Source organism: Mastacembelus armatus, chromosome 6 (genome assembly GCF_900324485.2).
Source record: "Mastacembelus armatus chromosome 6, fMasArm1.2, whole genome shotgun sequence".
Classification (NCBI taxonomy): Eukaryota; Metazoa; Chordata; class Actinopteri; order Synbranchiformes; family Mastacembelidae; genus Mastacembelus; species Mastacembelus armatus.
Window position 1 is genome coordinate 12,631,234 of NC_046638.1, and position 16,606 is coordinate 12,647,839.

The window sequence follows — 16,606 nt, forward strand, 5'->3', positions numbered from 1 at the left end:
ACCAATTTTCCCCACTCAGTGACACACCCGCTGAGAAACCGACTCTGATAATTGCCGATTCCATAGTCAGAAACATGAAGCTAGAGACACCAGCAACCATAGTCAAATGCAATCTGACCAGCGATGACATGTTTAGCCACATGTCGTTGTTCCGTCACTGGCTGTCTAGATGGTGTCCAGCAAACAATGTGGGCTTCATAGACAATTGGGCTACGTTCTGGGGAAAACCCGGTCTCGTAGCGATGGATGGCAGAAATCTGGCCGAGTTTATTATCCAACCTAAAGTTTGACAATCCAGAGTGGGGACCGGGATGCAGAGACTCAATCTAAAACGCCTCTCTGCAGTTTCCTTAGGGCCATCATCTCACCTCAAACCACATAGAGATTGTGTCTACCCCTTGAACATCTAAATCATATAAATCAGAAGTTAACACAAGAGGAGTTATTCATAAAAACCTAATAAAAATTAAGACCACTCCTCTTACTGAACAGAAAAACAGTGGAATGTGGATTACTGAATATTAGGTCTCTTTTGTCTAAATCTCTTAGTAAATGATTTTATAACTGATCACCAAATTGACTTACTCTGTCTCACAGAAACCTAGCTACAGCAGGATGAATATGTCAGTCTGAATGAATCAACCCCCCTCAGTCATATAAATTGCCATGTTACTCAAAGCACAGGTCAAGGTGGAGTAGCTGCTGCAATCTTCCACTCAAACTTATTATTAAACTTTCATCCTCAGAAAAATTATAACTCATTTGAGAGCCTTACTCTTAGCCTCTTACATCCAAACTGGAAAACACAAAAATCAGTTCTACTTGTTATTGTGTACCATCCATCTGTTCCTTATTCAGTTTTTAACTGAATTTCCAGACTTTTCCAGACTAGTGCTTAGTTCAGATAAAGTCATTATAATATATGTTGAATTCATATACTTCAAGTGTTCTAAATGTTGTGAAATGATTGCTACTGTTAAAGATAAAGTGATTACAAACAGGAAAAAGTAGCCGTGGAAAAATGACGACTCGGTCAGGGCCCAGAAAAGAGAGTGCCGGAAGGCTGAACGAAAACGACATAAATCAAAGCTCCAAGTGCATTATGACATTTATAAGCAAATGTTGTGGTGAATATGGACCATTTGATTCACAGTGTCACATTGAACAGATCTTTGTATGGATACAAAACAACTTTCTCCAAATAAAGAGAGACAAGACTGAAGTAATCCTCTTTGGGCCACAGAAACAAAGAGAAAGTGCCAGCAGTCACCTCAAGTCCATCCATCCATCCATCCATCATCTATACCCGCTTACTCCTTTAACCAGGATTACGGGGATCTGCTGGAGCCTATCCCAGCTCTCTTTCGGGTGGAAGGCAGGGGTACACCCTGGACAGGTCACCAGTCCATCACAGGGCCACGTACAGACACATAAAGACAAACAACCACACACTCCTATGGGCAATTTGGAGTCGACCAATCAACCTAACATACATGTTTTTTGGACTGCGGGAGGAAACCGGAGTACACCCAAGCAAGCACAGGGAGAACATGCAAACTCCACACAGAAAGGTCCCTGACGGGTTGCAAACCCTGGATCTTCTTGCTGTAAGGCAACAGTGCTAACCACTAAGACACCGTGCTGCCAACAAACTTTCCACTGAAATATAACCATGGCTATCTAAATAGATCTTTAAGTAAAAATGTCTTTTCACAGACTTGTATGCAGCTGAGGACAACTCCACCTCCACATTCTTACTTTTTCCACAAAAAGTTTTATTATTAATTACATTTAAGGCATTTAAAAATTTTATGTAGTTTACAGGGAAAAAAGGTAACTTGATCATCTGTTCTGCATCTCGTCCACATTGCAAAAACAAACACACAATGCTGTAGGCAAGTAGCTGTAATTGCTTGCTCACCACAACATTGCTGACATCAGCCGACAATATTACCACCCTAATGGGATACATAAGCTCAGCCACAACACACAGCACACACACACACACACACACACACACGCGAGCCAGAGGCTGAGTCCCAGGGGAGATGGCACATGCAGCTACTGTCACTTTGCGGAACAAGGAATGAAGCTACATATATAGTTGAGAGACAGAATGAAAGAGGAGGGGGAGGAGAGGAAGCAGGACACTGTGAAAACTCTGAGCAACAACAGGTGTTTCAGTTATTTGTCTAACCTGAGAGGTATATACACATTAAACGGTTTTTATGGAAACATAAAGCACAATTAGCCATACTGTGACCAAGAAAACCCCCAAACCTCTATAAAGTTTCAGGTTAATGTTTTGAGATGTAGGTGATGTTTGATATTGGGCAGTAACTTATGGAAAACACTGTAAAAATACCTGTAATAATGGACATTATAAACAGTGTTGACTAGGCTTGCAGTGACTTTCAATTTCACTCTAAGCTTAGCTAATTGAAGATTGTTTTCAGTGTCATGTATTCATCAGGCATCTCTAGCTGGTTGGTCAGGCCAGGGAACAGACAACTTAGTTTGCTTGCTGCCTGTCATGGAGCTAGAGCTTCCATGCATGTGTTTGTCTGTCCTTGCCTGCTCCATTATTACCACTGGCAGTGGTTAAAAAGAGGCTCCACCACTTCACAAAGCCATCTCAAATCGTCTTTCATGGTCCTCACAGGGGATAAAGCATCAGGGAAGCTGAGAGCCACTCAAAGGTCATTGTCCATACAAAACTCCATTTCAGTCTTTTATTTATTTGATCCATTCAGCTATGTACCATTCGCCAGGCAGCTATCAGAGCACAGCAGACCTATGTCAACACATTTATCTTGCTGATGATGATCCACCTGTTCCTCACTAAGAGTTTTTAACTGAATTTCCTATCTAATTTAGTGCTGAGTTCAGATAAAGTAATTATAGTAGGAGATTTTAACATTCATGTAAATGTTAAAAATAATAGTCTCAGGACTGCATTTAATTCAAGTTGATTATGTTGTTGACTGTGCTGTAGCCTCTCTGCGTGAAAACAGTTGATACTGTGGCTACTCTAAAAAGGAAGTTAGTGAATCAGAGGAGATTACACAGCAAGAAGGTCCCAGGTTCGTAACCTGGCCTTTCTGTGTGGAGTTTGCATGTTCTCCCCGTGCTTGCGTGGGTTTACTCCGGGTACTCCGGTTTCTTCCCACAGTCCAAAAACATGCATGTTAGGTTGAATGGTGACTCTAAATTGCCCATAGGAGTGAGTGTGAGTGTCTGTGTGTGTCCAGGGTGTACCTGCCTTCCACCCAAAAGAGAGCTGGGATAGGCTCCAACAGATCCCCGTGACCCTGGCTAAGGAATAAGTGGGTATAGATAATGGATGGGTACAGTTCACACATCCGTACCTTAAAGCAGGCATCACGAAGGCTGGAAAGGAAGTCACGTTCCACAAATTTAGAAGAATTTGGTCCAGCCTGGAAAAACAGCCTAATAACATATAAAAAGCTCTCTGTAAAGCCGAACTACTAATAATTTTTATCAGTAACAGGAAAATAGGAATAATCCCAGGTTTCTTTTGAGCTCTGTACACAGGCTGACAAAAAAGTCTGAGATCTGTGGAGCCCAGTGTTTCCTTAGTTCTCAGCTGTGATGACTTTGAGTTTCTTTACAAATAAAATCATAACTATTAGAAATAAAATTTATCAGATGATTCTCATAGCTGCCACAGATGAAGCTTCTACTACAGTCTCTCCTCTATTCACACACCCCAAATGGTCCTCTCCTCTCCAGTGTCACCAAATACTTGCTCAGGGATTTGTTGGGTCTTGTTTTTTGTAAAGTACCTTGAGATGATTGTATTGTCATGTGATGCTATACAAATAAAATTAAACTGAATTGTTACTAGAGATAAATTGACCAGGTTTAATGAAGATGAGTCAATTAATACCAGGGTGTATTTAAGCAGTGTAGTCTGATGAGGTCTAAGAGACGTATTGATGATTTAGATGAATTAACTGTTACCGTTAGTTCAAGAGAGATCTATGGGAAAGAAGCAGTCTAAACATAACTGAGGTGTGCAGATAATTCAAGAGGGACTGTAGTAACTTCTGTAGTAACAGTAGATATTTACACATATGTCTCAGTTCATGTAGAGATTTTACCTGTTTAGCTGGACGGTTACAGAACCAAGACAAGCTACTGAAAGAGATGCCAGGCCTTAAGCAGAGGAAATTTTAACCTACAGACCTCCCTTCTCTCACACGCACAAATTCGCTCCCTTACTCACCATATGGGTCTGCAAAGTGACTGAATGGTGCTACACATAGTCAATCTGCATAATCACAACAAAGCAGATGTTTTGCATGTGTATGCAGAGAAAGCAACACATCACTCAAAACAGCACACAACACGCACACACATGCATTCTGTCCAAAGGAGGGGCCTGTGCGATAACTTCAGAGGGTTTTTTTCCCTCAGACAAGGGGGTTGGATGTGAGGTTGCTGGGGGGGGGGGGGGGCAGGTTTCTTTAAAAAAGAAAAACACAGTGTGAGAGGGAGAAAGCATTCCTCCAGTGTTCTTGGAGAAAGCCTTCTGTCTGCATTAGTCATTTATCATTGTCTCTTCGCTTTTAGAAGGTAAAATGTTTGGCCCTGAACAGTTTTCAGCTCTTAGGCAGGCATATGGTCCATATAAACTCACATACACCATTGTCTGAAGTAGAGGTACAATACAAATATTCCAGTGTAGTCTATGTACACACCACTAATGTAGTAATTAATATAAGATATACATTGCATTTTCAGACTAACATATTATTAACTATATTAATAATTAAAGTGAAAAAGAAAAAAATGAAAATACTGAAAATTAAATTTTTGTGACCACATTTTCAAGGAAAATATTTTGCTGATGCTGAAGTTTGATTTAAATTTCAGATGTGTATGTAAAGAGGTTTACTATCATCACCCTATTTTCTGACCAATTTTATACAATATTAACTAATTTAAAGATATCAGTGACATTCACCCAAGGTGGTGAGTTGCCTTGTGATGAATTTAAAATCAACAGCATTGGGTGAGGTGATGGTCATAACCATAGAAGATACATCTGTAGTAAGTCAGTTAAATTAGTGGTGTTAGAGGCTTGGGTCAACAACACCAGACAGGACCACAGATGTAGGCAGTGCAAAGAGGCCCCTGAGACAATCCACCACATAACATTGGGAGGTAAGGTGCTAGCAGGCAAGGCATACATAGAACACCACAACCAAGGGCCAGCATAATGTACATAAACATCTGTGCCAATTATGGGCTGGAAGTCCCAAGATCTAAGTGGGAAACATCCCCAAAGGTGGTTAAAAACAACTGGGCTAAGATTTTGTGGGACCTCCAGATACAGACTGACAAACTGGTAATGGCTATGTGACCAGACATAGTAGTTGTGGGCAAATAGGAGACAAACAGGAGAACAAACAAACAGGTGGCAAAAAGGAGATGTATTCCATAGAGATAGATGTAGCAATCCCAGATAGAAGGTGGTGTCTGTGGTAACACTCAGGCTGTGACTCCCAAAACTGGGAGAATGGTTCCATCAGATCCCAGGAACGACATCTGAGATCTCTGTCCAAAAGGAAACAGTCCTACAGTCCTAGTCTAGGAACATTTAAGTGCACAGGACCCTCAAGCTAATTCTGGTAGAGGACCCGTTGTTGAAAGAGAAAAATACCAGACACACACACACACACACACACATACACACACATATATAAATATGTCCTCACTCCCGAACCCTCAAAACACACACACACACATGAAAGAGAGAGAGAAAGAGAGAGACACAGTCAGACGTACAATGAAAATGTCTTCACAGCCAGCAGTTTTTTTTTCAGCAGCATAAAAACAAGGCTGAAACATGAAAAAAAAAGGCCTTTGAGGTGGGTCCTTTCAGCTGGACAAAGCCAGAGAGAAAGAGAGAGAGTAAAAAGGAGAGGAGAGAGAGCTGCCACCCCTCTTCAATTGGAAAGCATTCAGCCAGAAAGCTCAGGCATTCACAATTTTGTTTTTCTCTCTTCCATTTTCTGCTACTATGAAAATATGTTAGCACCAGTAAACACATCCAGTTCAGATGCTACAACTACCACCAAATCACAGTGAGGGTGACAAGAACACAAAATCAGGGAGAAACACTGAGAAAAGAAAACTGTTAGTTGATTAGTAACAAACTCAAAGACAACAATATATATAAAACAGGAAACAATACATATAAAACAGGGAACAATACACATAAAACAGAAAAGCGAGAGGGAGAGACCTAAAGTTATGTTTTTGAAATAGTGTGAATTGTTTAGAGTAAAGGAGAACTGGCTTTAAAGAAGCTGTAGAAGTGTTGCTGAGGAGGGGGAAGGGCAACAAGAGCAACAACCAGCCAACACCCTTGCCTTACTTCATTATTCACTGCTTCTCAGGTTGGGGTGTGGACACATTCTGGGCTTTAACAGCGTCTTCACACATATGGATACAAAGTATAGCTGGCCTTTATTGAATCTTAAGTTTAGCGAGTGTACTGTGCTGAACACATAATTTCTTTTTTGATGTCCGAGTAACCCATTATGAACACACTGTAGGGAACTGAGAAGCTGACCAAATTCCATCACGTAGTGGAATGGAGTAGTAAATCACCCTATGATCATGACTGGAGTTCACCTGGTTAGCACTTGAACTGCATCAGAGGATATCTGCATAACGTTCCTCAACTTTCTCATGTAGTGTAGCTGAACATTGATGAATCTATTGATTGAACTGTGCAGGGGGTGCAGGGCTGCCAGGTCTCATTCATAATGAATGGCTGTGATTGCTCGCCCTGGCTTTTGAATCTGTATGTGAACAATAACAATGACAAACAACAACAATGTGACAATCCTAGAGTTTGTTGGCACCCTAAAGAAAAATTAACATGTGGCCCCTTCAACCAGCATTCATCACCATTATGTGATATCTGTAATTGAGACAAACAAAAAAATTGCGAAAACGTAACATTTTTTATTTCAAAAGTTGCCATTGCTGTAGTTTATACACTGTCAGGCATTGGAGGCCCCAAACAGTTTACTGAGTTGCCTGCTGGCAAGTGGTGTCTCAGCAACACAGTAACACATTGAGGTTATTTTAGACTTGTCTGCAACTGTGCAAAGGCATCAAGGTATATTGCTTGTACATGTAAATGTTTTAACCCTCCTGTTGTCTTCGCGTCAATTTGACCCATTTTCAAAAGTTATGTGATAACATTGGTTTTCTTCTCTATAATTAACTAAAAAATATATGTTAATATTTTGAAAACAAGTTCACTAAAAAGGTAAAACTAAAAAATTGGTCATAACTGGTGTCGTATTGTCATTTTGTAAATTTACTACACACCTTTTGTCCTCCCGGGTCAAATTTACCCATTCTGTTTTGATTGCTTATAAAGCATGAGGCATAAAATGAGTTGTGGACAAGATTCTCTAGCCTGACCCAGAGCAAAGACAGGATGCTGAGGTGAAATATTTTTTGTGTGTGTGTGTGTGTGTGTGTGTGTGTGTGTGCTGTACCGTGTAGTACATGAATGAATAAAATGTGCCAATGTATACATTGGTTGTGTGTTCATCATGTGAAATGGTTTTTGAGGGGGAGAACCACGAGCAAAATAACTTACCAGTTTTGGAAATATTGTTTTGTATTTATTGCACCAGTGTGTAAAACTATGTTTGTAGTGTGTGTTTTTGAGGGCTTGTGTGTGATGTCTGAGGGTAAAGTTTGGTTCTTCAGCAAGAGTGAATGCTTTTGATTGTAGAGCTTAATTTTGATTGGGAAAATAGAAATTGCGTAAGACGTTATGGATTTGTGTTTACTGTTTTGAGAATACGAGCCATAGTTTCAAGAAATGTGTTTAAGCAATCGAGAAAGACTGCAATGAATGAATGGATCTCACTGTACAAAATTTTTCTTACTGCACCAGAAAACTTCCAAATTATTTAATTAGTTTCACTGCCCTAGGCGTCTCTTTGTGTAGCATGTTTAGTGGCGAACTATAACTATATTTAACTATAACTAATAATTAATAATTAATAACTGATGTTGTGATGTCCCTTGTTAAAGATGTCAAATGTTGACAGGCCAAACCATTTTTTTGTATTATAGTGAGGGAAACAACTGTTTCTGACCAAGAAAAATTCTGAATATAAAAATAACAAGCTTTTATGTGTCTCACAACTACTTATTTTTGGCATATTATTCCAGCAGATTATGTAAAAATTAGTGGGCTTTTTGAGCCCTCCTATGGTCCAGGGCCTGGGACAACTGACCCGGTGTTCCCCCAGTGTCAGCAGCCTTGATCAAAAGGGAAATATTGAAAATGCATAAGTGGCATAGCATCAATTTGAAATCACATGTAATGTTAGGCTGGGCATACACTAGACAATTTTAAGTCTGATTTCATGCCTGATTTGCCCCCTCCAGTGATTGTGAGGGCGTGGTCCGATTCCAGATTTGTGGCGACCAATTATCTGTCTAAAGAATCCTCAAGTGTGTGGTGTCAACACAATTATTTTACTGCTCCTGATCTGGTCAGAGCTTTGACCAGGAATATCAAACATGTTTGATATTTATGATTCCTGGTAGAAAGAAAATCTTTTTTTTTTTTTACACTTTTTTTTCATGATATGACGACATATATGGAACATAGGAAGTACTGTAACCAGCAGATCAGATCGACAGCAAAGCCGCGGTTTGCATTATAGTGGTTTTGTTGCGTGTGCATTTTCACGAGATTTGTGCAAACTCATTCGCAGTAGGAAACAGCACTCTGGGACATGCTGAATGCATGATATGAAACTCTGCTCTGCTTTTATATGCAAAAAGAATTATTGCTCGATCTATTTGGTTGCAATTCTACAGGTATTTAAAAATAGATATGCCACTGAGATTGCTGGGGTTTACCTCAGTTAAAAAAGGGTTAAGCTGTAGTGTGCTCATCAAGCAAGTACTGTTATTTTTAAAAAGACAATAATTTCATCTAAATATACAAATTCAGCCATTTTGACACTTGACTGTATGTACAGTGGTTAAAGAATATAATATCTCCAGTAAACAAAACACACAACAGGTAAGGCCAGATTAATGCACACCAAGACCAATAAGAAGAAAGCATTGGTCCAAGAGAACAGATGACAGCCATTTAACAAAATGATATGTATGTTTGTCCAGCTAATGGAAAAATCCACATTCCCATCAGTAACTCTGAAAACACACTTGTGTGCGAGTGCCCGCACACACCCACACAGACAGAATTTTTTATCATTCCACCTCATCATCTTCTGGGTTCTATTCAGTTCTGTCTAGCAGATGTCTTCCAGCTGAACAGAAGGCGGTGAAACCATATACAGACATTGTACAGACTGCTGTTAGACATACCTCTATTTTGTCAGTTTTAGCGTCACCCCAGTATAGTTTTCCTGCTGAGTAATCTATTGCCAGTCCATTGGGCCATCCCAGCGAGGTGTTAAGTAGAACCACCCGGTCTGTGCCATCTAGGTTGGCCCGCTCAATCTGGGGATGCTCACCCCAGTCAGTCCAGAACATATAGCTGAGAGAGAGGGAGGCAGAAACATAATAACTTCCAATCAGAGAATTTATGCATTTCACACAATTTATAACCAATATGTAAAGTCAATCTGTTTTAGCTTTTTTCAAGCTTAGATATATGGAATTTCCATATACCCACAGCTGTTATTTCATAAGAAAGAGAAGCTTTATTACCAGCTATCCATATTTTTTTATCGAAACCTCATGTAACCTTTTTTAATTGGTGAGATTTTCATTTGTTGAAATTCTTCTTTATGCTCATTAGTCCAGGCATTTTCATTCTCAGGCAAATCAAATACAGTAATTGTTCATACTTTCATAATTTGTATTTTATTTTCCAATATGAACATCTAAATACCATAAAAAAGTCTGGCCCTCAGTAGCTTTTATGGTTTGATCAAAAAGTAGAGTGGATTTATTTATATTTTCATCAATATATTTTGTCATATACCAAGTTTAAAAATACAGGAATCAGAATGAAAGGGACCACAAAGTGTTTCGTTTTAATTGCTAAGTCTGAAGTTCCCCAGCACTGCTAACATCCCCAAAATTCTCAGAGGTAGAACCTGCTAGGAGGGTACATACTCTAGTACATGCAAACTAGAACCTACCCATTCATGGGATCCAGGACTATGGCTCTGGGTTCATCCAGGCTCTCAGAAATCAAAATTTTCCGAAACGTTCCATTCAGTCTGGTAACCTGGAATATCACATAACACAGTTCAATATCAAAATACAGCATGCTTACTGTGTTTTTTCCCTTGCTTTTCATGCTTTTCTTTTTTTTTTTTTTATTAAGAAGCAACTCATGTTGATTTACTGTGTTAAGCTACAGTGACAAACCATGGAGGGTTGAATATTGGCATTTATTAAACATAAATGGGGAGGCTGTGACTGGTCAGTTACCAGTCAGTATTATTATTTATACTTAAAGTGAGTCAACCAGTGTTTTTAAAATTAGATTTCGTAAGAAAGTAAACCCCACCCAAGCAGTGATTTCCCAGGGACAGCTTTATACAATAAGCAGAACTTTAATGTAATATTATACCTCGATGCGGTCAGTGCCAGTGTCGGTCCAGTACAGGTTTCTGGCCACCCAGTCCACAGCAATACCATCTGGGTGGCTGATCTCTGTGGTAACCAGCATCATGGCATTACTGCCATCAATTTGGGATCGTCGGATTGCCCGAACCTCATCATCTGTCCAATAGACATAACCCTCAACCGGGTCATAGTCTATAGCTATAGCATGGCGAATGTCATCAACCTATATGAGCAGAGGGTGATGATGAATACAGTGCGCCATGACAGGATTGATAAGTGTGTGTGCTGCTTGGGGCTCCTGTGTGTATGTGTGTGTGTGTGTGTGCATTCACCTGTAACACTATGTCGGTAAAGTCAGGCAGGTCCAGTGAGATTCTCCGCAGATCAGTTCGTCGAGCCAGCAGCAAAACCTGCTCAGCCCCTACACCAGCGAGAGAAGTTTTATTTAATTATTAATTTATTTATTTAATTATTAAAAGCTTGTTATATTAAATGCGTTGATTTTATCTCCTCATTTTTAGTCCACAAGTGCTCAACGGAGGCCTTATGACAGAGCTGCTTTAGGTCTGAAACAACTGAGACGTTAAACAGACAAGCCTACGTCATGTACTATTTATCAGAGTGAGGTGTTGGACATGTTAAGCTTTCTTTCAAATAAAGGGCCAATAAGGTCATGTGGTATAGTATGTCCACCAGCAGATTACAACATATGTTTTTGTTCTTAGTCTAAATAAAAGTCTGAAGTCTGAAGTTTAGGTGATGCTGACATTCCCTTTAATGCTCAATGAGAAAAGTGGTCCAGCTGCGTTTTCTTGAGGTAAGACACTAAATGCTAAAACCTGCCATCAGGGGCATTCTGTGCATATATTGCAATATAAATATGATATGGTATGTATGTGTAGTTGAAACAACATCTCTTAGACACCATTTCCACACTGGGCGAACTGATAGGTATAAGATCAGATCATTCGTCTTGTGTGCACTGCATTTGGTTTGGTCAGTTAGATTAGTCTGTAAAATTTGAGGAGGATTTATCTTCCAGAACCAATGCAAATACCACATACGATATGAGCTTGATGGTACAATACAAATCTATATGTAAGTGGCAGTGAAATTATTAACAATTAGCTATCCATCCATTTTCTATACTGGACAGGTCACCAGTTTATCTCAGGGGTGACATACAGAGACAGACAAACTTTCACATTCATATTCACACCTGTAGGCAATTTAGAGTTCACACTTAGTCAGTACCTTTTTTGACTGTTAGAGGAAGCATGTAAATAAAGATAGATATCAAGGCAGCTGAGTACTTGGTATCTGGATCAGAACCAAACCCCACAGTCCAATATCAATCTATCTGTGGTGAAAAAAAAATGCAAGCCACAGCCAGACTCTACTGTTATCACCTTACTTGCCTCCTATTTGCTCCAACCAGTCTGGATTCAAAAGGTTCTGCTGTCCTGATGAATCCTCTACAGTATTTGGCTGCTGGTTCAGATTTAACAGGAGTCAAACATACCCCGTTGGGAGACAATTAACTGTTTTTCTTTGTATCACAGTTCTAATCCTGAAGAGCTCACATTTGAAGGTGTTCAAAGTGCTTCTCTCTTTCTATTGTCATATTTGCCTTCTCTTTCTTGTCTTGCAGTTCAAATTATTTCACTTGAAGCAATGACCATAGAAATACTACTGACATTCCAAGGAGATCCATATATTTAAAATCTACAAATAAAATAATTATCTGCAATTAAACTGTATACAACTGTATATAAAATACTGCATTATAAATCATATATAATCTCAAATATCTAAAATAAATATCAAAAACCCAAAGTTCTTCAAATCATGTAAATCCTTCTTTATTGTTTCAGCTGCATTTTCACAGCCAATCAAAATCTGGTATCTCTCAACTTTAGCACCAGTCAAATTTGACACTGACGGCTATTAAGTCGTCACCTAATGACTTAGGCAAGAGGGGATAAATTAAGGGAAAGAATGAAAAAGAAGGAGGGAAAGCATCTGGGATTTCACTCTACTCCTTGTTTCAGTTCATTCTGAGACACTTAAAGACTCCTGACAAACAGTCTCACACACACGCTCTGCTGCCACTGCAATAACAAATGTGTTCAATTTAACCACCCAAGCAAAACAAATTAGAAGAGCGGACACAAAGCTACACACACACACACACACACAAATAGCAGGCTGACACAATACAGCATAGCTGTTTTTATCATCAACAATACCTAAGTGATTCATTGGCATGCTTCATTCAAATCTAATATATTCACATAACAGCGCCTAACAGTGAGAAGCAATCTAACACAATGTTGTCTTTTTGGAAAATAAGCCCCTATTGTTCTAGCACTGTGGGAATCAACGTGGCAGCTGGCCAGTTCATGTTCCATTATACCAGCAGACAGGTCATTTTTACTATTTTTCAGGCTAACACACCACTAAAGTGACACAAAAAATGTTAGAGGTGGTACGCAAAAGCAAAGACAAGGGGCCTTATGTACTAACGTCTTGTGCATACAAAAACATGAAAACTTGACCTGCAAAAAAACAGCACAAACTGATCTATTAGGGTGTGCACTGAGAACTGCATCTTTCAAACCTGCTACTCATCCACAACAGTTAGGCTCAGCAAGATATAGTCTTTAGGCTTCCATTAACTTATTGCCAGATCGTCTCAAAGGCCACAGCTTCATGACCCCTTGCCATGCGACCTTGCATGTATTACTAAAGCTCATGTATTATTAAATTTATATTTTTGCCTAACATCACTGCCCTGTTTGTGCTTAGTTTTTTAAGCCTACTTATGCTATGTTTTTGCCAGTATTAATTCCTTGTTGCTAGACTTTGTTTGTTCTCCTGGCATCATTTGTTACTGCAAAAGTAAAGAGACTAAGCAAAACTCTTCTATGTGTTTTCACCTGGTGTTGACCATTTACGTCCAGTATTACCACTACTACTAGACAATGGTAAATCAGACTGTAGCAAATACATTCTGACACAATTCAAGGTTTAGTATTTTAACATTTGCAAGTTGAATCTAGTTAGACAAAAAACACTCTAATTCATAGTCCACTTACCAATTTTCACTTACCAATTACAGTGCTGTAAAGAAATATTTGCCTCCATCTCAATTTTTAATTTTTTTTGCATTTGTCATACTTCAAGGATTCAAATCATTAAACAAACCTTAACATAGGAATAAGCGGGTACAGATAATGGATGGATGGATGGAAACTTTAACATTACACAAAGATAACCCGAGAATTCAGGTTTAGTAAGGAAAAAAAGCTGTCCAAACTTACCTGGCCCTATGTTAAAAGTATCATGTATCAGTGTGGAAAGGGTTAGAAAGCCATTTTAAATGGAAAAAATGGCATCCATGGGCGAGTTCCAAGGCAAAAGCCACTGCTGACCAAAAAGAACACAAAGATTCGTCTGACATTTGCCAAAAAAGATCTTGATTATTCTCAAGACTTTTGGGAAAATATTCTGTGGACTGGTGAGACAAAAGTTTAACTTTTAGGAAGGTTTGCGTACCATCACAACTGGTGTAAAAATAATACAGCATTTCATGGAAAGAACATCATTCCAACAGTCTAACATGTATTCTAATAGTCTGGGGCTGGTTTGCAGCTTCAGGACCTGGACAACTTGTCATAATTGATTAAACCATAAATTCTGCACTCTGTCAGAAAATCCTGAAGGAGAACGTCTGGCCATCAGTTTGTGACCTCAAGCTCAAGCGCACTTGGGTTATGCATCAGGACAATGATCTGAAACACACCAGCAAGCCCACCTCTCAAAAAATCTAAATTAAGGTTTTGTAGTGGCCTAGTCAAAGTCCAGACTTATATCTGATTGAAAGGCTGTAGCATAATTTTAAACAGGTCATTCATGCTTGAAAACCCTGCAATGTGGCTGAAATAAAACATATCTGCAAAGAAAATTCAACCACGATGTGAAAGACTCATTGCCAGTTATCACAAACGCTTGATTGCAGTTAGTGCTGCCAAGGGTGGCACAATTAATTATTAGTTTTTAGGGGGCAAATAGTTTTTCACATAGGGCCAGACAGTTTGGACAACTTTCTTCTCTTAATAAATAAAATCATCCTTTAAAAACTGCATTTTGTATTTACTTGGGTTATCTTATCTGTGTGTAATATTTAAATTTGTTTGATGATCTGAATCATTAATAATAAAAAAGTCAGGAAGGGAGAAAATACTTTTTAACAGCATTGTATGAGTAAAAAAGTAAAATAAATATAAATAGAATACAAAACAGATGGCATTGGGCTGAGAACCTCTACAACGCCAGCTTCACCCCTGACCACAGGTAAAAGCCAAGAACCAAGTCATCCCAGTGACTTCATGCAGCTGGGCAACACAGGCTGGATGAAGAGGAACACCACTGGTGACATGAAGTTAAACTTTACTTGTCAGGAAAATTCCTTGAGAAATTGTTCAGTAAAAGGCAGGGCTCACCAATAAAGGAGAAAGTATTGGTGTGTTGCACTGCCAGAGCCGCTCTCCCCTCTCCCCCTATCCAGTTTGCTAATGTTTTTCAGTGTTTCTCAACACTTAAAATACTCTACCAGTCCACCAGTGTCAGGTATCCATCATACATCTCTATCATTTCATCTCACTAAGTCTTCCTCAATGCCCATTGTGCCAAAGGTTTCCTTAAGTATATAAACATAGATCCCATGTGGACTGGTTGTCAGGAAACACTTGGGGTTAAGCACATTTTTCCAGTTGAACTGTGCTATTGAGCTCCTTCCTGGCATCAGCCCTGACAAGGGCTGAAGGCTGTAAGCACTATCAGGCCGTGAGCGGGAGGCCATGGATTGGTAAGTTATTAAGTAGCTAGCTGCTGGTATCATTAGACCATCCTCTTCTCCAGCGAAAAAACGAAAGATGAGGCTCTCTGCCAGTTCCTTGTGTTTCAACACACTGGTTCAAGATTAGGCACTAACTCCAAACCTGCCCTAGAATAGTCTTTGTGGAAAAGTTGTATCACAGTATCTGCTCATGCCATTCGGACTCAACAATGCAGTGTTCCAGTGCCTGATTAATGATGTCTCCTCAATGACAGATTAGATTTCAATTTGGCCTTTAAGTAAGTTCCTAACAATACAGTACTTCCCTACAGTATCTAATATACCTGTCTAACAACATTCAATTGGAATAAATTATGCTCACCGCTATAGAGTGGTAATCTAGCTTTCAAGCACTACTACTTATGTTAGCAAATGACAATATTCTTGTATCCACAACATATTTACCTTCAGCTAAAAAATTGCAATGTATATGAACAAGATTTATTCTCCTGCAGTGGCAGTAAACACAACACATAGGTCTGCCATTAAGCTAGCTGTATTCTGATTTTAAGAAGAGGAAGGAACATCAACTGAAATAAGCAGCAGTGATAGTGACACTGAACAAACACAACAGAGAGCCTCTTATAGTTCAGTGACTGTAGAAGTAGACAACAATTCCCTCAGAGGGCCAAAAATGTTCTAGTGACTGTCAAATTTAGGTTAACTGGTGACTCTAAATTGCCTGTGGGTGTGAATGTGAGTATGAATATCTGTCTGTGTGCCCGCTCTTTGACAGACCAGGGTGTGCCCAGTGATATCTGGGATTGGTTCCACACCCAGATCCCACTCCTGACACCAGGATAAACCCACGACATATGGTGGCAGTGGTGGGATGGCTAGCTGTAGGCATGTGACTCATCCAATCCGACAGCGAATGGGACTAAGATCCCAGAGGAAGGCTGTACAGGAAACCTGCAGGGGAGTAGATACAGCGTGGGACATGGTGCCATCATCTGTGTCCTCAGCAGAGGAGGGCACAGTGAGCAATGTTCCTACCACATCCAGCAGGGCAGGGGAAGAGCTAGTCACCTTGATGAGAGACTTCATGACTAGTCAGCAGAGGAGAGAAGAGAGCCTACTGAC

At 39.6% G+C, this 16,606-nt stretch overlaps 1 protein-coding gene across 1 annotated transcript in view; it reads right to left on the minus strand.

The window, feature by feature from the left end:
• The window catches only part of lrp5 (low density lipoprotein receptor-related protein 5), a 66,261-nt gene that overhangs the window by 22,518 nt on the left and 27,137 nt on the right, over nt 1-16,606 (minus strand). The window contains exons 8-11 of the mRNA XM_026310950.1: nt 10,956-11,044; nt 10,628-10,846; nt 10,191-10,279; nt 9,409-9,580 (exon numbers count right to left, since the gene is read on the minus strand). Coding sequence (XP_026166735.1) covers nt 9,409-9,580; nt 10,191-10,279; nt 10,628-10,846; nt 10,956-11,044 — 569 coding nt within the window. The remainder of the gene's footprint in view (nt 1-9,408; nt 9,581-10,190; nt 10,280-10,627; nt 10,847-10,955; nt 11,045-16,606) is intronic.